This window comes from Meleagris gallopavo, chromosome 1 (assembly GCF_905368555.1).
Source record: "Meleagris gallopavo chromosome 1, MGAL_WU_HG_1.1, whole genome shotgun sequence".
Classification (NCBI taxonomy): domain Eukaryota; kingdom Metazoa; phylum Chordata; class Aves; order Galliformes; family Phasianidae; genus Meleagris; species Meleagris gallopavo.
The window spans coordinates 105,106,735-105,128,170 of record NC_139404.1 but is presented as its reverse complement, the minus strand read 5'-3'; the positions used below and the strand labels follow the sequence as shown (position 1 = coordinate 105,128,170).

The window sequence follows — 21,436 nt, the reverse complement described above, 5'->3', positions numbered from 1 at the left end:
TTCAAATTCAAATGGAAATTTACTGTGTGCATTCTATCTGATGTCCATAGATGTCATTTTGGTGGTGATAGGTCTGAAGTATAAACAAAAATATACATTTTCATCAGCTTTCAATCTTAAAACTTTGCAGCCCAAAGAAAGTTACTTTTCATAAGCTACTCCAAGGATTGTTTCCATCATTTCAGTGATGGCACTGAGGGCAGTAAGTGTGACTTGTGACATCTAACTACTTGTGTTAGTAGTAGAAATGAGATCAGTCTTACGCAACAGGAAAGCCAAATAGGTCTCCTCTTTCTATAGTCTTGCAGATTCCTTTGCTAACCTGATTTTTAGCACTAATAAAGAGTATTCTGTGATGATAATGATGAAAATCACAGGTCATCTATTTGCCTTCACTGCTTTGAGAAGTGCCTGAGAAGAGGCAGACAAGAAACAAACCTGCCTTTTCACCTGTACCGTGTGCTTGAGGCCTCGCAGATGGCACAGTTCACATTTTTATGAAAAAGAGCAAAAAAAAAAAAAAATTTTTTTTTCTTGGAAGACTTTTGGAAGAGGAGTTCTATGGAATATTCTTCATTGGTGTAAGGGCCAGATTCAGAACAGATGTAGGTAGCCAAGTATAATTGAGTTGAAAGAGACAGCCACTGTGCTTGACCTGCAGAAACTCTGTCTACTTCACTGTGCAGCTAGGACATGGCTGTGTGGAATAGAGGAGAGCAATTCATAAATGCTCAAGCCAGTGCTTGCGCTTGAATTGAAAGTTGTGTTAGCCATATCAGCATACCACAAGGTCAGTGCTAAATGTTAATTTTTTGCCCTTCTCACATGGGCAAAGAGAAGGTGCCTATGCACCTAATATTTTTCACGTTAGCTGTCTACATTCCAGCCAGTAGACTTATTCTCAGATGCTACTGCTTCAGCTGAGCTCATCATTTCATTGTGTTTTTCATGTCCATTTCAGTTTTTGGATGTGTCAACGATCTTCATATGAGCACACCTGAGTGCTCTTAGTCTGCAGATGGACTTAAAGGCCACATTATGCAGCCTGACAATAAAAACTGCATCATAACGATCACTGTTATTCCTTCTTCACTTGCATTATATTTGAATCTTCTTGTACTGTATTTGAGTTTAAATAGTTGAGTTGTGATCTCCTGGCACGACACATTATTTTTTCCTGTTAGTTCTCTTCCTGGTAATACATATCTCCATCTTTCAGTGGGATTGATATCTTGGTATTTTTTACTGTGACTTTCTTTTATGAGTTAGAAGTCAAAAACGTATTTTTAATGAAGAGATCCTTCTCCTCATAGTAAATAAAAATTAACAACATATAAGAATAGTCTCTGATAGCAAATTTACAAAGCAACGCATCTGGACCTTCCAACAGATGGAGGTGCAAACTTGATTGACAGGACTGGTGTTTTATCATAAATATCTGAGGAAAGAAAAGTCCAAATTATTAGGAGAAAAAAATAAACAGGTAATACAATATATTTCTTTACATCCCTCAAAGCCTGTTTCAGCAGGCTGCAAAAAAGGTCCCAAGAGACACATTTAAATCAGAAAGGCGTTCTGCCAACGTTATTCTAGCTGGAGAAATCTCAATGAGAGAATTAAGCCTTCTAAAAGATACGCTGTGGTAAAATAGATTAAGCAAACTGGAGACTAGCACAGCAAACTTTAATTTTCTGGGTTTTTCACAGCAAACCAAACAAAGCTTGTCAGCCGAATAACAAGGCTTAATTTTCAGAAAATGAAAGCAGCTATCTGTAGAAAACAGAAAATAATCTTAACTACATTTAGACTGAAAGGTAAAACTCCATCCGAGAGTATGATAAATGATTTGCTTCAGTTAGCTGTCAACTTCTAGTAAGTAAAAATTTCTCACTTGGATATTATACAAGATACCACTTAATGTCTTCCTAAACCTAAACCTTGTGATAGGATAGTCTTTTGTTGAAAGATCTGTGCTGGATTTGCTTCCACGGTTTTGAGGAGACACTTTTAAAGACAATAAACAAAATCTGCACTGCAATTTGTAATTGTGCAAGTAGGGAGTTTTAAAGATGTAAAAGACTGAAGAGATGCTGTTAAAATCCTCAGAGATAATCATTATGTGATTCTATGATTCTATGATATATATCTATTAGCTAAATGAAGTACAAACATTTTGATGGTAACAGAATATTCAAGTTACAGATGCTATACTGTTCTTTTGGTTTGTCTTCTTCAGGCTTTGGATTTAATGTGAATAACAGCAACCCCACCATATGCATCAATGACCTCATCACAAAATTTAATAAGGAAGAGGGGACAAATCTGAAAGCTTTAACTGCAGACTGCCTTATTGCAAGAACTGTAACTGTGCTAGAGAGGCTTATAGATATTTTTCAGGAGAAAGGGCCCAATGGAGTTCTTCCTCGTTACTACAAGTACTGGGTACACAGGTGAGCATAATGTTTTTTTCTCCAACATTCTTTTTCGAGGTAACTCATAGATGTTTTGTCTTCCATTTTAAGTGTTCTACTAGATTGCCTTTGAAACTTAATTGAAGTGCATTCCTAAGTAGGATGTGATACTGTAGGTAAGACTAAAAACAATGAAATCGATGGATAGGTTAAAGAACGTATCCAGGTATTTAGCATGTATCATTTGAAAAAATAAAAAAAAATAGGAGTTTAGAATGATTTTGATTTGTATAGCTAACAATGAAGCTGCTATACTCATGGTCTTTTGGTCTTTTACCAAAATTGAAAGAAGAAAAGGATTAATTGTTAAGTGAGATGCAAAAATATTCTACTAGACAGTAGTCCTTGAAGTTATTTTTCAATTGTTTGTGCAGTCAATTAATTCATAACTGTCTGGTTTTCTCTATTTGCAGTGGTAAACAGGTTCGTCTCCACAATGAGGAAGGCCCTTTGGCATGGATAGTCGGGATTGATGATTATGGATTCCTTCAAGTTCATGAAGAAGGCAAAGGTGTAGAGTCTGTGCATCCAGATGGCAACTCCTTTGACATGCTGAAAAACCTCATAATCCCAAAGCATTAATAGTTCTCAGAGTTCACAACACAAATGGAGGTTATTTACTATTCAATACCAACTAGTTAAGTTTGCATAGAAGTGGGAAGAGTATTTGATGGTTTGTCTGGTTGGTTTTCTTCCTATTTCTGATGTCTTTTGTTCCTTGAGATGTATAACTTCAACAGTTTAAGAAGAGTTAATTATCTTTTTGATGAAGGTGTTCGTTTCTTTGTATTGTCTTAAAAACTCATCTATGTTGCCATTCTTTGTAAGCATCTATTCTTTTAACGGACTCTGATTTCAACAGAATACTGTGCAATGAACAGAACTTTTTCTTCAGTTACTCACTGTGAGAAACCGAAGTGGCTAAATATTTTGTTTTCAGGTGTCTGTGTTTTTATTGTGCTTTAGCACAATGAAGTACAATATTTCCATTTTAACTAGATTCTGATTTTTGCACTGTCTGCAGTGGAATCATCTGGAAGAGCTCATCATGCATTTCTGACTTACTGGGCTTAACACCGTATTTAGATTCAGGTCTAAGTAGAGCCTTGCTGACTTGGTTCTTCTCCACATGAACATGTACAACAGTTTACATACTATGCTTTGGTCACAGGTATGCAATTCTGTCATGGCTGCCTTCAGTTTTTGGAGAGTCTTCCATCAATTCTTAAGAGCTATGATTGGTTAAGCCAATTTATTTTTAGCCTGCTCTTCTTAGCCAATTGGATCTGAGCGAATCATCTCACGTCTCCTTTAAATCAGTGTTCTGAAAGGGTTTAGCCCTGCAAGAATAGCCCTCTGGGGGTCATGACTAGTATAGCTTCTGATTTCAATACCCTTATACAGGTTCATCACTATAATAGTGATGAAGTTAAGCGAGTAAGAGAAGATGTCCCAATCTTAAGATCCCTACTTCAACCACTCTGCTGAAAATGATAAAACATAAAGTTACTTGTATCCAAATTCTCTTCCATTGCTTCTGTTTTCTCCAATCCCTTTCCCAAAGCAAGCATCTGTTTTTTCTGCTAACCACTGAAAACGAGGTTTGACATCTGCTGACTAGGTGGATGCTTGCTTTTGGGGCTGGCCGCATGGTTCTGGGTTAGGTGTAACAGCTTGGTTGCTTGGAAAGCAACAAGGGGTAGGCATGTGGGAGCTCCTGTGTGATAGGCAGCTTATCGGGTTTCTCTCCTGTGCCAGATGACTTTGCATTTTGTCTGGCCTCAGAGCACTTCAAATGGTTCTCTCAAATAAGAAGTTTATCACAGGTGTGATGTGGCCGGCTTCATTTCCTCAAGTAGGCAGCACCACTTATTATGTACCTTGTCCCTACTAAAGTTGGATCAGCCAGATTGGTTTCTACAAAGCACTTTTGTCTACCAGCCAGAAATGGGTTTTTTAGGTTAAAGTTCACCTCATAAACAATCTGAACTTGTTAGTAGATTGTTTCAGTTACAAAGCCAAGAAGTCTTAAAGCAAAGAAGCTAGTCTGTAATGGTAATTTACAGTAATCCTCACATATTAGGTTTTAGGTGGTTTGGCAGCAAGTGCTAGAAATTAAGTTGTCCTTCTCACACTTGGGATTTTACGCTCCATATCGCAATATATCAGTGTGTGTGCCTGGTTGTCTGTCCCCTGCTGTTTTGTTTCCCCTTGTGATCTGTGTCAAACAAGACTGCACACCAGTATTTCCTAGAATTGTACAGGGGAGTGTAAACAGCTGTTAACTGGCTTAGCTGAAATGATGCACAAGATCACCAATTTTTTCTTTTTCCCCCCAGATGCTTTCAAAACTGCTTTGGGCTGTTAATTTTTGGCAACTACCTTTATTTCAGAATCAAGCAAATATTATCATAAAATGATATGTAAATCTGAGTTAATAAAGTTTTTAAAGGAGCCCATTTGTATATACACGTGTAGTGTGTGTGTTTGTATACACACAACTTATGTGTGTGTTTTCACTTCTTTTCTACCTTTTCCTTCCTAGCTGTGAAAAGCATAGTTCTGTTACTGGTTTTTGACCATAGAATTTTTTAAAACTTTAGATCTGTAGATCTCAAAGTGTCTGTTTTGTTACGGTAGAGTTTGCCAATAGGAAACACACTTGATGTCACTTCTATTTCAGATAGACTGTTGAGTGCTCTGGAGTTTACTTTAAAAGCCATGCTTCTTTACAGCATGCTCTTCCCTACTCTAGGTGCAGGGACTGTGAAAGAACAATGGGGAAAAAGATAAAGCATGTTCCTGTAGGAAGGGCAGAATGGAGTACTTGCAAAACTTCACTTAACTAAACAAGTGCTGAGCAGAAAGCAGATGTATTTTCAATACTAAAATGCTGCAATATAATACTTGCTATTATTCCTATTTGGCTTCTTCATATTCTTTGCAATGAAACACATGTTTTATTCTTGCTTTTTGTGTTAAGATTATTCCAAAACAAGTTTGGGAAGAAACTTAGCATTGAACTTCTTTTCTGAAAGTGAGAACTATCAGCTGTGGATTTGTCAGAGCATTGGTAGGTGATGTGGGGATACTACTTTGCCTCTATTTTTTAGTGGCCTCTTCATGTGCATCTGCAGCTACCTGCTGTCTTGGGCAAATGGCCTTGAGTTGGATGAAGTGTTTGTTACAGACCTGACCTTTCTTTCAGAAAAATCAAAGAACTTCACAAAGAAAATTCATGCTACTTACAGAGAGCATTGGAATAAAGTCATTCTGACCAGCAGCTGCTACTGTCAGGAAAGCCCATGAACCATCCTATACCACACTCATCCCAAGGGAATATCTGGGAATCACAGCCACTAATTGTACTCTTATTATGGCAAACTTGTTGCATTCTGAAAACCACAATTCTTTTCTATGAAAATCATTTTTAGTATTGTTCTTTATGTAAGACAGACAAATGTGGTATCGTGTGGTCTCAGAACGCAGGTATTGAGAGACTAAGGCATCTCTGGACTTGGAAGTAATGCACTGAAACTGTTTAATTTTATTAAAATGTGGAACATTTCATCCATGCGAGGCTGATGTCATATCTTGATGAAGTGCTTTCATCGAACATTTATTATGGTCTGTACTTCTGTGACTTCCTTTTTTTTTCTCTCGGACTGTTACACATTTTCTCATCACACATTGTGAAAATATCTGTAGAGGTTGTTTGTCGGCAGGGAGACTTTTTGCAGGGCGAGCTGGGTGTGTTGGCACCTGTCTGCATTCAGAACGAATACACAGGTTGCATCCCTGCAGGACCAATGCTGTTTCCAAAGATTTGAAAAAAGAATAACATACTTAACATGTAAGAGTTCAAGCAGTGCATCTCACTTCTATTAAAGGTTTTATAAGATTTCAGAGCTTTTTAAAAATCTGTACAGCAAATATAATATACTTCAAGGGCTATTATCTAGAAATAATATTGGAGTATTTAATTCTTTATGCTGCTATTTTATTGCTCGACTTCGTTTAATTTCTCTGTTTTTTCTGATGCAGCTACAAGACTTCACAAATCTAAAAAAATTACTCTCTGCAACTGCTTTGGAATAGACAATTGCTATATAAGTGTTTTCTGAAGTACAGCTTAATAGCTGTCATGGCAAAGATTTGTGCTGCCAACAGCTGATGGATTCCTGGGGGGAAATGCCCTGATAAAGCCATTTGCATGCATAAGATGTGGCAGTAATGCACAGCACTGATCAGACAGCAAAGAAATTAAATCTGGACTGAAGTAAGAACAGAGGTCAAAAAACAGTGGCATGCAGCAGACTGTAATCATGTAGCAATCAATTGATTAAAAGAACTGCAGGGAAGAATTGTGAACTGATGCTGTATTTGAATATTTTGCATTAGAGTGTTTCATTAGTGATTCTGTGTTATTTTCAGTTCTCCAAGACTCTTTAGAATGCAATGCAGTTGAAATGGGATGCGTCAAATCCTTGTATTTTGTAAGACATTAAGAGTCAAATTAAATGTTGAATTGAAATAAATTTTCCAATATACAATGTGAAGCCCTGTGTTTTGTGGTGAAAAAGAAATCAAACTCACTTCTCCTTTGGCTACAGGACTTTATTATCATTTTAACAGTTTTGTTTTACATAATAAATAAGCAAAAATGCTTTACATTTTTAGGGAATACATATATAATTTTGAGCATTAATAGATTGTTTGGTTTGCGTGCTTTTTCTCCTACATTTGCCAAATAGCTGGTATCTGCATTATATAAAAAAAGCAAAACCTAATGTTCAGGAAAAAAAAAAATTACGAAATAATAATATTATCTCTGTGTTAATTTTGAAGTATGACTGAAATGTTGAAAAAATCCTTTGTGCTATGTTTTGCGGTTTTTAGAGACAAGTACTGATATTCTGGGAGGTATCCCTTCAGAAAAGCAGCTTTTCCGCTTTATCTCAGTGAGATGCACTCAAATTTTACAACTTTAACCCAATGTACTCAATTTCATTAAATTACCGAAATGCCCTTTAGAAATGACCTAACTACTGTCACCAGGAGAGAAATCTGTTCCCGTACCACTTTATTTACATTGCACAGTTTCCATTAATAGGAGAAAAACTTTTGAGACATCAATATGGGAGTCATGTTTTCAACTTTAGGTTTCGGTAAGATATTCCCCCTCTCAACTCTCTTTCTCTCCTCCATTCCACATGTACTTGCTATAGCCCTGCCCTCCCCCGAGATGTACAATCCTGTCAAGTTGCACGAAAGAGGCATCTCTGATAGGAGTATCTATATTCGCTCACGTATGTACAGTTGAGAGAAATTTGGGCATTTTTTGTAATGTATTCCTATTCCCACTCCACTTCTGTGACATAATTTTTTCCAATTACTGAGAGCATTGCCACTCTCAGTGGCCACATCGCATTCTGCGGTGTTAATGTACTATGAACATCTGTCTTTTAACTGACTGAAAGTCAATGTCTGAACTCGTATTTTTCTCTCGATATAATTTGCTCACATTCCAGCTGTGAATATGCAATTGCTGTTTCTATTTTCGAATGGCAGGAAAAATGTTTCACACGTTTGCTTTTTTAATCACAGATCTTTTCTTAAGTCTACAGTGCATTATCAGATGTGAATGCGTAATTGAGTCGTTATTTCCTAACAGGGAAATTCGTGTATTTGAATCTCATATACTGTAAAACTTCTGTGGGAGGGTGATGGAGCACCTCCTTTACTTGGGATTGTTGAATAAAGCCTGAAAGTGTGAATAACAAGGTAGAGGCTGGAAAAATATTTTGTGGTATTTTAATGAAAAATATCAGTGGAGGTTTTTTAACTGAAGCCTAATTTATATGTTCCTGAAAACATGTTTTTGTAATGGGAAATAGTTAGAAGAACAGGAAAATACAGCAGATTGACTTTGTGTGCAGCAATGCCACTAATGAGGTATTGGGAGACATGCAGTATGAAGCAGTTGTGCATCAGGTTTCTTTTTAATGATGCAATGTCAGTTTCTCCTTAATAGGGCATGGCTTTAATTTAAGAAAATTAACATACAGGTCTTAGCATCATTGTACCTTTTAAGAAGTTGGGTGCGTTGGCTGGGAAGGCCGTTAAAGAAAGCCACTATAAAGCCAGCTCATGTCTCGGCAATTCATAACATCAGAATGATAATAACATTCACACATAACTTTTCTATAGCTTTGCCACATTCTCCAGCTCGAGAAGAACGAAGGAGTGCAATTAGACTGAAGGTGTTGGTTTGGTTTCGCTCATTTTATGTTGTTGCTAAGAAGTCAGTGTTTTGGTAGCGACAGATCCGGTACTTCTGATCATATTTATCATGAAAGATATCTTTCATATGTTTTTTAGTAAATGAAGTCAGACGACTGAGTTTCCAAGTGAACATGAATTCAACTTCATAACAAAGCTTCCTCTGTTAAACTTTTAATCAAAAGCAATAAAAATACTGAAAATTATTTTCAGATGTGTTAGAAGTATTTTTGTTTACTCATAGCAATAAATATTCATACATACAAAGAGGTGACTGATTATTTTTGCTGCACGTAGAAGATGGAGGGCATGTAATTAAGAGAGTGTGTATTTCATTACATTTTCCTCTGACAAGGTGCAATCCATGAGCAAGTATTTTTCCATATTGCACAAGCCAGGTAAGCATTTTCTTTAGCAAAGGTCTCTTTCTAGAGTGTCTAATAAGAGGGAGAAAGCTTCTAAAATGTAAACTTGAATTGGGTGAAGAAACAGGGCTAAATACAGCTGACTCGGAACTACAACAGCCTTCAGTGTTGGTATTTACACCTATTACGTGGGGAGTGTTCTTTGTTTTGTCCAAAGCGCATGAAGACTGTTTGGGGAAGTGATGGAAAGACAAACTGGACAGACTCATCAGTAAAACATTCACAGATCCCATACATCTCCTTATTTTCTGGTTTGCAAACTTTATGGAGAAGTGAAACAAGGGGGAATCTATTCTTAGTAGGCTGGACAAAATTTAAATGTATGGCATATGCCTTCTACTTGCTAGTTTATTGGACTAACTGAGACATGTGCAAAGTGTTCACTTCAAAACACTGAGGTATCCTGCTCTACTTCTAGTGCAATCTTGCATCTTGTGGTTGTGCAATGACTTCGGACTTTTCTTACTCAGATTGTCCATTGACATAATTTGTGAAGTGCATGAATCAGTCAAATAATGAATCTTACCTTCGTGTTGATGATGAGATTTATGCTTAATGAAGTCCAGTGTGTTAAAAGCTGAACTTTTCCAAATTCAGAAGGCTACAAATAATTTTAAAATCATGCGAAAATGTTCATTATTCCCTTGACAATAAAGAGAACATTTCTGGTGCTAAGATTAAGATGTTATTTTGACTACCTGGTTTGAAAAACAACATGTCCTTATCCCAAAATATTGAGCAAAATACACTTTTTAGAAGTTTCTTTTTCTTATTACGCTGTTTTTATTGGGGAATATCTTTAGCTCCTGCTGTGTGATTTGTGCCAATTCACCATGACAAGACCTGTAACCTTTTAATACATACTTTTTTATGTATTAATTTGTCATAATACCATCACTTGTTAAGATTAAATGGTGGCAGTAAAAATTTCTGAATACTGAAAAAAATGTGTGAATGAGTAATAAATAACCATTTTCCAAACTTAGTTCTGTTTGGTTAGTACAACTGTATTACAGATACTAAAAATCACCACTCTTTAAACAAAGTTCATTTGTCAGGACGTGTAACAGATGGGCGGGTAGCTGATGTAGGGTTTCACACTTTGTCAAAAATACCTAATCTAGAGTGTATAGTTTATGATAATGATAACAAAATAATAATAATAATAATAACAATATCTTGAATGTGTTTTGAGAAGGAAGGATTAAGGGAAAAAAATGTTCTTCATATAAACCTCTGCATATAACACCTATCATTTAATTTTGTTGCACACTATAAAATAACAAAAATAAGATCTGCAACAAATCTTCTCACTGGCACCAGAGCTTAAGCTTTGCCAACAAAGCACTGAAGCGAGATGTATTCTTTTTTCCTCGCCTTGAAGGTACTGTCACACATGTCTTGCCAGGAACACAGAAGTCTGTCCCTCATTGACCTTCAGCTGTGCTCAGTAAATGTAACTATGTTTTTTCATGCTTTTTGGAAATCATTACCATTTGGCTTCTTAGTTAAATGTAAATATTCTTCTACTACTGTCACCTTCCATTGGCTATTATTACAGAAGTTCCAATATAATGGGGTAGTGTCGTTTCCTTGTGGGTTTCTGGAGAAGAGGCTGATGAGGGGCTTTGGTTTTTGTACATAAACGTATTTACTTCCTCAGAATTGTATCCATAATTTTCTCCTACGTGTCCCGTTGCTGTACATGATGAAGTTTGAAATGTGCCATGTTTGGCTAAAACATGATGATAATTTAGAAGCACAAATGGAACTTGTCCAGAGGGTCTTACATCCATCACACGCTCACTCTCAGAGTCGTGATCAAGCTTTACAGTCATTCTCTCATCACTGTCCAGTTCATTTAGGCTTGTAGCATGGTGACTAATATGCCCGTATTTGGGTTCCTTCATACAAATCCGTCTTGTTTGTTCATACACTGCGGGCACAGGTAGGAGATGACTTAATTGTCCCAAAGCTTTAGACTGGAAACATTCTGATTTTGGCAGCAAGGAGTTAGCAACTGAGTTTGAAAAAGAGCTTTCATTAATGCTCATTTTTTCTTGTAGGTCTCTGTTAAAAGCTAGCTTGTTTTCTTCTTTAATGAGATGGTGAGGTGGCTGAATCCTGTTTTCTATTTTGTTGGGTTTCATGATGCTGGAATCATAAATCTCTTCTTTGTATCTGCTGCCTGGCATGGGTGCTGTGCAACTTGTGAAGTTGTCAGAGAGAGCATCTTGGTTGTATCTCCTGTTCGATACGGGCACTTGGGGGAAAGAGAAAACATGTTAATTCCTGAAGACAAGCTCATACAATAGTTTGACACATTTTATGGCTGGACTGTAATACCTATTAGATTTGGGTCAGATCCAAGTCCCAGTGAAGACATCAGAAACATTCCCATTTGCCTCAGTGGCTTTTGATAAGCCTAAGACACTACTGAAAGGTTAGAAAGCATTTGGAAAGACACTCAGTGTTGAGCAATTCTCAAAATGCTTTTCATGCTATGCAGAGTGCTTGTTTTCACTAATAAACACAATTGCATAATTATTAATCTCTGTCATTGTTAATATGGTCGAATCAGGAAATTAAACCAAAGAACTAAATAACCACAAATGTGACTCTATTTAAAAACCTCAGATCTAGTAAGCTCTTTTCAGAACTCAACAAATAATTTATCAAAAGAAGGATGATATTTCATCTTGATAAACCTTTGCTTTTTTCCTTTGAAAAAATGGTAACAGATATTAAAAATGTCTATTGAAAGGCAACAGAAATACCTCATAAGTAATGCTGAATCTCTGCTTTCATATAGTGAAACTGTTTGAATAATATAAGTGTAATCTAGACTATACGTTGAAAATATCCACATTAGACTAAACTGAATATGCAATGAAAATCAGAAGATAGATTTTAAAATTTTAGGAGGTGTGAACCTAGGATATCTGTTCAGGCTTCTTCTCTAAAATATACTGAGAATCTTTTCTCTGAAGCTTTTGTATGCTGGCTAAACTCATTTAATTGTTTGAGTTGTTTTGTCATTTTCTGCTCGGCCTACATGATGTTTTCTTTTAGTACAGTGTTATCAAACAACAAATGATAAGAGAAAATGAACTGTTTCACTCCTTTACGGTAATAGCTACAATTAGGTGAGTGCTGATGTTCTGTGCTGAGTATTTTGTATGAACAGTTTGGCAGTTAAATTACTCCTACAAGGCATATTTGAAGGTTTGATGTTAAACATTCAACTTACCAAGTTTCTCATGTTAAAGTTAAGCTGAATTTTCTGCCATGAAAGTCCTGAACAACCTAAATGCCTTCTGTAAAAAGGATTTTCTGTTTTCCTAAAAATTTTGTTCAACATTTTAAAAGTTCTGGAGTTCCCTGTAGTAGTTGCTGACATAACTACACCCGCTAATAATTAAATATTCCCTGTGCTATAGTAGACTGGGAAAACCTTCGTGTATAACAGAGGAAGCAGAAATAGCTCAATTGTACCTTTCTTACATGCACAGCTTCATTAATTTCAGAGGGAGTTGCACCACATAATTAACACCAGAATTTAAGCAGAAATCTGGATCCAATTTCTTCTTGATCAACCCACAGTCCTGCAAGAAGCAACAACTTTCCAGTTCTTGTTTTTAATTTCTGTGCAGCCATTTTTGTACCGAGAGGTATATGCAGGCCTAAGTAAACTGAATTCTTGTCATCTGTGAAAATATGGCCCTCCTAGATCAAAACAGGGACTCAACCACGTGCTTGAGTATAACTTAGAAATTTTCTAATATAATTGTATTACTATAATTTTAACTCCACTTTTGTCATTCTTGTTATAAAAAAAGTCACTGTCTGAGAGTTGCTGATATATAACCAGTATGATTTAATTAAGCTGGAATAACAGTTTTGGTGTTTTTCCCAAACTTGATGCATCTGCCAGCCATGAGTTGGTTCTCATGGCACCACGGAGTACTGTTGCCTCATGGTTCTGCTCTCCCCTCTGGACAAAAGATTGTCCTTTCCCATTTTTAGAACCCAAGCTTGTAAGAAGCTGAAGCATCACAGCAAACAGTTGGATGTAGTCTTTTTATTTCTTTTTTATTTAATCTTGAATTCGGCTGAGCTGATGGCTTCTTTTTTGGTCCAAGAAGTAATTTGCATACTCAGAGATTTACAAGGTATTATCTTTTTTTTTTTTTTTCTATCTTGTGCCTCAAACATGGTTTTCATCTCTGATGTTGAGGAAGAAAGTAAGCATTTGGTTAATTGTTTGCAGGCTTCCATTAAAGTTGTCAGCACATTTGTGGAGTTAGAGCAGACAGTTAAGCAGGACGGCAGTGCAGCAGAGCACAGTAGTTTTTGTCCTCTTGGATTCAGAAGAGTTGGCAGAGCTAGACTAAAACCTGCTCATCTTCCTTTGCAGATAAAAACCCAGAAGTGACCTGGGAAGGAATCCTTGCAGGGAGTTTTGTCACACACAAAGACCCACCGCTCTGTGCTGCTGTGAAAGGGCAATATCCTCGGGTTGCTTCCAGCCATCCAGCACATGGGCAGTTATCAGGATACCTGCCTCAGCCAGGTGCATTCTGCGCATTCTCACTCACTGGGCACTCTTTACAGTGGTAGAAGTCAGTGCACTAATTTGGGATGCTTCCCAGCCCATTCTTCTGACAGGGGAACTCGGCTGTGCTGAGTGACAGAGCTATTCTGTCATATTCCATATATTCCTTAAGGCCATATATCATACTAGAGTGATAGTAGCTTCTAGAAGGCCCTTCATACGTGCTTACACCACCTCCATTCATAGCAACTGACAATTACAGCAGTGAGCTCAGTCCATCAGGCATCATGTCACTGCTAATTCTCACCAAGCAGCCCTGCTTTCCCACTTGTGCACTGGGTGCAGCATGCTCAATGGGCTTTTCTGGCAAATTTTGTGGCAGACAGTCAGTTATTGACTACAGACTATTGTCTGTTTGGTGATAAGAGCTCACCTTCCCTGGCAGCCTGCTGAGAGTTCAGCATCCAATCACCCAAATGGAAGGCTCCTCTAGAAGAAACTAGTCTGTAAAACATGTAATACCTGTGCAAAGTAGCAGTACACTGGAGTAGTTTTCATCCTGTTTAATCTGGTGCTGTAGTGAGGAGTGTTCCCTCCTGACCTTCACATAGTGCCATTAAAGGTCTATTGGTGTTCACTATGGGAAAGATGCTCTCAGAAAAGATATTCCAGTCATAAACATGTTTTTGTCTGACAAGAAGAGTCAGAGTTAGTTAAGAGGTAGAGCCACTCCTTGTTTTCTTATTGCCCATTTATTTCAGTGAGAAATGACAAGAAGACATCTTTGAATCAATGAAGGAAGACCAGTCTATTCCTACACTGGTGCATGGTCCTTATCTGCAGGCAGCTTTGCATCCAATCTTCAGAAAACCTTGTCAGTTTTTACATCACAGATGAAGGTCTCTTCATGCATAATTGTCTTGCATAATTGTTCTTGGGCTTTCTGATCTTCATTAATCTCAGAAGAGTGTACTCCTGACAGTTCAACATGATGCTAAGCTTCACATGGGTGGTACAGACTGGTCAACAGCATGACTTAAGTGAACTGTGGATACCCTGGTACCCACAGTAGCAGTGTAACCATGGAAGTGTACAAAGGAAATATCCCTGACTATGAAGATGGTTGATTTCTCTGAAGAGATTCTCTTTTCTGATGAGTAGACCAGCTGGAATAAAGTGGAAGAAGTTTCAAAACCAGATTCTGAGGCAGCAGCATCTGATTTGCAGACAGTTTTATCTGCTACGTGCTTTTCCAGGGCTTTGATGGCTTGGCATAATCATCTTAAAATCTCTGACCTCTCCAAAAAACACTATTTTCCATGGTAAAAGATGTCTCTCGCCTATGGTATTTTTGGCAGATGCCTCTGTGGATGTGATGTGTAATAGCCTTAGCATCCAGCCCGGTTGCCAGATGTCATATTTGGCATTGCCTTTGGATTGAAGATAATGATGCTAAGCAGATCCTCTCTGCTTTGAAGCTTACTAGCTGTCAGTTTGTCAGTGAACCACTGGAAAAAGCAATAGTTGACAATGTAAGGAAGATCAGATACCCCTTTTAACTCAAAGCAAAAAGGCTGCTTTCAATGGTTCAGATTTCTCATTTGCCAGCAGCCTCTGCAAAAGTACAACAGGACTAATTCTTCCTTAGGATGAATTAAAGTTCAGAACAACTAGAGATAAATTCTCTGTGTGCAATGGAGGCTGTTTTTTTCCTTCCCTTTCCTAATGCTGCCTGTGAACTCCAGTAGTGATCTCTCACCAGGCCTGAGTTGACTGTAATCTTTTCCTCTTCAAAATAGCAAAAGTATGAGGGATCTTGCAGAGAATTAGCCATATCAAGTCACTTTTCCTCAATTCTTTAATAGCTAAGCACCCATTAAAGTAGAGTAAATCTCTGCTCAAAAGAAAACTCACATATTCCAACTTAAGCAACAAAAGTGGAAATGGAAGTGATAACAAAGAATTGCAGGTATCAGAGCTCCATTTTTCTGGTCATGAAGAGATTGTGCAGCAAGGCATGCATGATGAAACTGAAAAAAAAAACAGCAGTTCCTTGCACTGATCTGTTGGGTTGGTTTTTTTTTCCTCTAAACAGATTTTACAGTATTCCTGTGGAATCCTTCTGGCTTCACATATTTAATGGGAGTTGTCTGACCATCAACCAACCAGTGGTAAATTACTTGTCTGCTTCTATGCTCAACGGGCTTTTCTGGCAAATTTTATGGCAGACAGTCAGTTATTGAACAGTCAGTTTTACAGACTGTTTCCTAAACAGGCTGTTCTTTCCATATCCATTAGCAGTGTATCAGATCAGCAAAGGGGTGGATCTGCTATCTCAGTCAGTCTCACTGCCCCTATTAGTCTGGAAGCAGAAATGAAAAGCTGGGCTTCAGTACACAGGGACAGGTTTGTTCCTTCAGATTCACTGGGGGTAATTTGCTTTGAACCTTATACTTATCCTCGGAAGATATGACTTCTTTCTCTTCCACAAAGATATGGCACTTTCAGAAAGGGCAAAAACATTTCTAAAACATCTCTACTAGTTCAAAGCTACTCTTTATCACACCCTGCCCACAACACCAGCAAAAGGAAGTCAACACAGTAGAGGAGCCTGGGCTCAGAAAAAAAAACCCAAAACATTTAACCTCCACTGTACTATAAGGAAATCTTAAATATCATTCATTTTTAACCTACATGCAGGACAGTGAAATGCTACGGTCAGCTAGGTGACATTAGATGGTCCTTCAAAGGACAAAATCCTGGACAGAAGTTACTCTGCAGGAGACATTTTCAGTATCTGATACCATCTTCTGTTTTATGTAACACACTCATATTTTAATATCTGCGGATGTACCCTTCAGATCTGGGATATCTAATGATTTATCCTCGTGTGAATAAATCTATTGCTTCCTCCGTCCTGTCCATAATGAAGTTAGAAGAAAGAAACATTTCCAACTTATAATTTTATGTCAACCAGTCCAGTGACTTGTAAGTAAGGACCAAAACAGTGTACACAGATAGGTGTAATGTATATGAGATCTAAAGATTAGAGTGTATCTTTAGCCTGTTTAAATCATTTATAGCTGTGTATGGCTATTTTTTATCGGTTGCTATCTCAGATGTCAGTGTTATCAGTGTTTCCTTCAAAGTATTTAAGCTGACAGTCTGTATGGAGAGATGATGCAGGTGATCAGCCAGGACCATTGAAGACATTTTAAATCAAGCAGGAAGAGAGTGCATTTCATTCACTCATTCCCTGTAGTGACTGAAAGGTGAAGACATTCAGAATGGCTTCATATTCAGAAAGGACAACCTTCAATTTTTGTGGAAATAGATCGTGTTTATTTTAATTTCTGTATGTGGACTGAAGTGCATTTGTTTCTTATAGCAAAATGTGGAGACAAGCTGTGCCAGCATTAAAGGAGGTGGTATCACTACCATGTTCTGAAAGTGATTCTGGTGATTGCATTATTTGATGCTTTGATAATAGAAACATGGAATCGTAGAATGGCTCCATCCCCTAGTCACCAGATAGGGCTGCCCAGAGCCTCATCTATCTTGGCCTTGAAAACTTCCAGATACAGGGCATCCACAGCGTCTCTTCTCAGCTTGTGCCACTACCTCACTGCCCTTTGAGTAAAGAATTTCTTCCTAATACTGAATCTAAATCATAGAATCACAGAATCATAGAATTGCTCAAATTGGAAAAGACTTTAAAGATCATCAGTTCCAACTGCAAACTAACCGTGCTATCCATACTCTATTCTTTTTAAGTTCAAAACAATTACCTATTGTTTTGTCCTATCACTACCCTCCCTGACAGAGTCCCACTCCAGCTTTCCTGTAGATCCCCTTTAGATACCAGAAGTCCCAGAAAGGTCTCACCAGAGCCTTCTCTTTGAGCTCAACAAGCCCAGCTGCACCAGATTTTCTTAAAAGAGAGGTGCTCCAGCTCTCTGATCATCCTCACTGTCTCCCCCGGACCCTCTCCAACAGAACCATTGGAGTCCCCAGAGCTGAATACAGTACTCCACGAGAGAAGAAGAAAACCTCCTTCCTCAACTTCCTGGCCACACTTCTTTTCATACAGCCCAAGTATGATTGGCTTTCTGGGCTGCAGGTGCATACTGTTGGCTCACCTTGAACTTCCCAACAGCCCCAAGTCCTCCTCAGGGCTGATCTCAATCCATGCCATGCCCAGCCATCTTGAATTTGCCCCAGCTCAAGAGCAGAACCTTGTACTTGGCCTTGTTGAATTTCATGTGATTTGCATGAGAACACCTCTCAAGCCTGTCAAGGTCCCTCTGGATGGCATCCCTTCCCTCCTCATACTCCAAATTAAGTTCTTATGGTAAACAGGATAAACATGTAAATACTATGAGCATACTAGATGTTATATTTCCATGTTTGTGATTTTCTACATTTCCTAACCATCTTATATTTCCTATTTTCAAATTACATTTACAAATATTTCCCAAACATTCCAGAGTTTTCTTTTCTTTTTTTTTCTTAAAGTGACACCCACCTTCATAACTCTGTCCAAGATTATGTCGGATGATGTTCACTGGCTGCTCAGGAAGATTTTTGGATGGTGACTGGCTGTTGGATACCAAGGAGTTGGCGTAATGCCACTGGCATTCTCCATTTGTCTGCAGCGTACTCAAGAAAAATCGAGCCACTTCACAAGGTGCTCCTTGAGACTGCCCAAACTTAGGAGGCAGCATTTGCTTTTTGCTGCTGAAGACATGAGAGTCTACAGGGAAGTGTCCATAATGGTAAGAGAAAGGCAAGCTATATGATGGGGCATATAAAAGTTCACTGTTTTCTGAATGAAAGTTTTGTTCTTGAATGGTGGCAGCGTTCACTGCAGGGCTGGATCGCCAGTTTCCCACCTGGCTGCATTCCAGTTTGTCTGTTTGGAATGAGCTGTATTGCTGGGGGAAAGAAAAAAAATGAGGGGGAGAGAGTTAAATGACTAACTTTAATATGAAACAGCATAACATGTCATAAAGGCACCCAAAGCTGGGCCTCCTTGAACTGCAATCTCACTGGCTAAAGGGACTGGCTTGCCATGCGTTTAAAATTCTTTATCTTCACTGTGGTTTACCTTCACTTAATACAGAAACAAAGAACAATTTTGACATCCTAATGCTAAGGTTTTATTTGATAATTTTTCCAGTTGGATTTTAGTTAGTAAATGTAGGCAGTTGCAAATAGCAGAGAGCATAAGTTTGTTGCAAAGCACAGGAAATTACTGATTAGTGGAGTTACATACCATGAATATGTTTTGACTGAAGTGCTAGCTTCATTCGGTGCTTTTATAAGATAATAGTAGTCCCTCTCAGCGAAGCCTCAGAATGTCTCATGTTTAGCATCAGTCTCACCAACCCTGTTTTATGATCTCCATTGCTTCCCTTCCCATCTTGTTCTAACTCACCCAGAGACAGAACAGATATCCCAAATCCCATCCCAATGCTCTATTTTTTAAGATTCCTTTTTATGAAGCCTTCTCCAGCATAAGGAAACTGCCAGTATCTATGTGACATTAAAAACCCTGCAAATCAAGAGTGAATGAGATCATTCTACACTACAACTGTCCTTAATACATTGCTTTCTTTTTTTTTTTTCCTTTTTTTTTTTTTTTTACCAAGAAAACATGTTGGGTTTTTTAAGGACTTTATATCCTCCAAATCCAAAAGTCTTTCTGTTTGCCAACTTGCCAGTGTTGTTTTGTACTGCTTGTGCTGTCCACCCCAAGAACAAAAGGTTCGCATTGTATTCTGGCCTACAAGGGAGTTCCTGCAGAAGAGCATACTATAGTCAGTTGTACAGTAAGTTCAGCTACAGAGGATCTCTATCCTGGCTCAAGGACTCTACCACAGTAACTGGCAGGTAAATATTGCCAAAAAAGTTACCTGTTGTGGGTAAGGCGTTGTTCTGAGTTTTGCCTTCATTTTATTACTTTTGGGTTTTATTATTTTCCTTGTTTCCTGCGAGGTAGATACCGAGTTTCTGCATGAAAACTGTGACTTAGAAATGGTAACCTGGTCCAGTGACAACTGAAGTTCCTTATACTCAATATCTCTGCAAAAGAACAGTCCAATAAATTACATATTCAGACATACCACAAATACAAAATAGTTCATTTGAAAATACATATTAGCATTCACAATGTTTTCATTCTTCCAAGGTTTTCACTGTCTGCTCAGCTGAGGATGCTAGCAAGCAATGAATTTTATGGTCTGACTGTTTTCATGGGAGTCTATCACAAACATTCCACTGGGTTAACAGAGTTGACATCTTTGCACTAGATGTCCCTGCTATCTGAACTTATTGTTCTCAGCCATCTGTGGTACTCTGTATTTTGGAATCATAATCATGTCACCTGATAGGAAGACATGGATCAATTAATCTGTCTCCTCAGTCAAGAGCTGGTCTCTTCCCTGTCTCTCACAGCTTGCTCTGAGGAGAGGCAAAGGAGCAATGTTCCTCTCCCACCAGCACAGTACCCTTGTAGCTAGGCCAGAGGAAATGCAATGCTGTTTTTCTGATTGTCTCTAGAATTTAATATCTCCACTGTTGTGTCCAGTTTCATTTGTTCCACATACAGGGCAGACTTCTGTACGAAAGAGGATAAAAAGCAAAACAAGAGCAAGCTGTGAATCATCTACTGAAACATTAATTGATATATTTTTGATGAGTAAGTTGTTTTCTCTGTTTTTGTCAGTAGAAACGATGGAGTATATTTGTGAAAGGAAAACTAGAGAAAAACCTACTTCTCTCTCAGTTCCTATCTAGAATTCATTTCTATCATTTCTTGATGGTGAATAATCTGGAAGTAAATTCAACTCAAGATTATGCTCTTATGACCCTGGCACAGTTTCCTCAATCACTGCCCCATCTCCTGGAACTCATGCTGGCTGTGGGACTGAGTATCTCCTTAGTGCTGTTATCTCACAGCAGAACAGGAATGAGCATAGTACTGCCCAGTGTATCTAGGGTTGAATACCTGCTTTAGGTAGGTTAAGGAAATACACTGTGGTTGCTAGCTCTTATGCTTCAACTCTTCAAGACCAAGTAATAGAAACAGAATTATAACACACAGACACACATGACCCCACCGCACATGTCATGCAAACACAATTTATTCTGATGCAAATTAAGAAATGAACAAATCTAGACAAAAGAGTGTGTAGTTCCTTGCCTTCTTCAACTGTTGTTCAACCCAATGGGCCTACTATCTTTTTTTTTTTTTTTTTAACAGATAGTATTTTCAGGCACAGTCTATTTCACTATTACTTATCCCACTTATCCCATGTGGATTTCTGTCTCTCTTAGGTTTATATCATGATAAGAATTTTGTAACACTTTTGTGGCTTGAACCAGAAATCAGAAATAGCAGGCCCAAACCATTGCACATTCACAAGCTCAGTGGGAGCTGTTTGTCATTGTGTGTATCTGTTCAGCCCAGGGCAAGTGAGGGAATCCTTGGTTATCCACTCATCCCCCAAAGGAGTAATACTTTCTACTATTTCTCTGTCTCTGCGAACAGAGAACTGACACTGCGATCTCTGCTAAGGAGCACTGTGTCGGGATAGCACCACTGCTGTGATGACAGTTGCAGAACTGGGATCCAGACCTAACTCAAATAGCTACCAGTGGTACTACGCACTCAAACATGCAGTTTATGAAACAGTCATCAT

The 21,436-nt window shown here is 38.1% G+C and overlaps 2 protein-coding genes across 6 annotated transcripts in view; one reads left to right on the top strand and one right to left on the bottom strand.

The window, feature by feature from the left end:
• HLCS (holocarboxylase synthetase) overlaps positions 1-7,024 on the top strand; it is a 116,118-nt gene extending 109,094 nt beyond the window's left edge. The window contains exons 10-11 of the mRNA XM_003202932.5: positions 2,237-2,450; positions 2,885-7,024. Of these exons, the coding sequence (XP_003202980.2) occupies positions 2,237-2,450; positions 2,885-3,053 (383 nt within the window). The 3' untranslated portion in view covers positions 3,054-7,024. The remainder of the gene's footprint in view (positions 1-2,236; positions 2,451-2,884) is intronic.
• A 3,461-nt stretch (positions 7,025-10,485) lies between these two features.
• Positions 10,486-21,436, bottom strand: part of SIM2 (SIM bHLH transcription factor 2) — a 56,051-nt gene continuing 45,100 nt past the window's right edge. For all 5 annotated transcript variants that reach the window (XM_085242850.1, XM_085242840.1, XM_085242861.1 and 2 more), the window contains 3 exons: positions 19,649-19,817; positions 18,259-18,667; positions 10,486-11,441 (listed from right to left, as the gene is read on the bottom strand). In XM_085242850.1, coding sequence (XP_085098976.1) covers positions 10,714-11,441; positions 18,259-18,667; positions 19,649-19,817 — 1,306 coding nt within the window. In that variant the 3' untranslated portion in view covers positions 10,486-10,713. The remainder of the gene's footprint in view (positions 11,442-18,258; positions 18,668-19,648; positions 19,818-21,436) is intronic.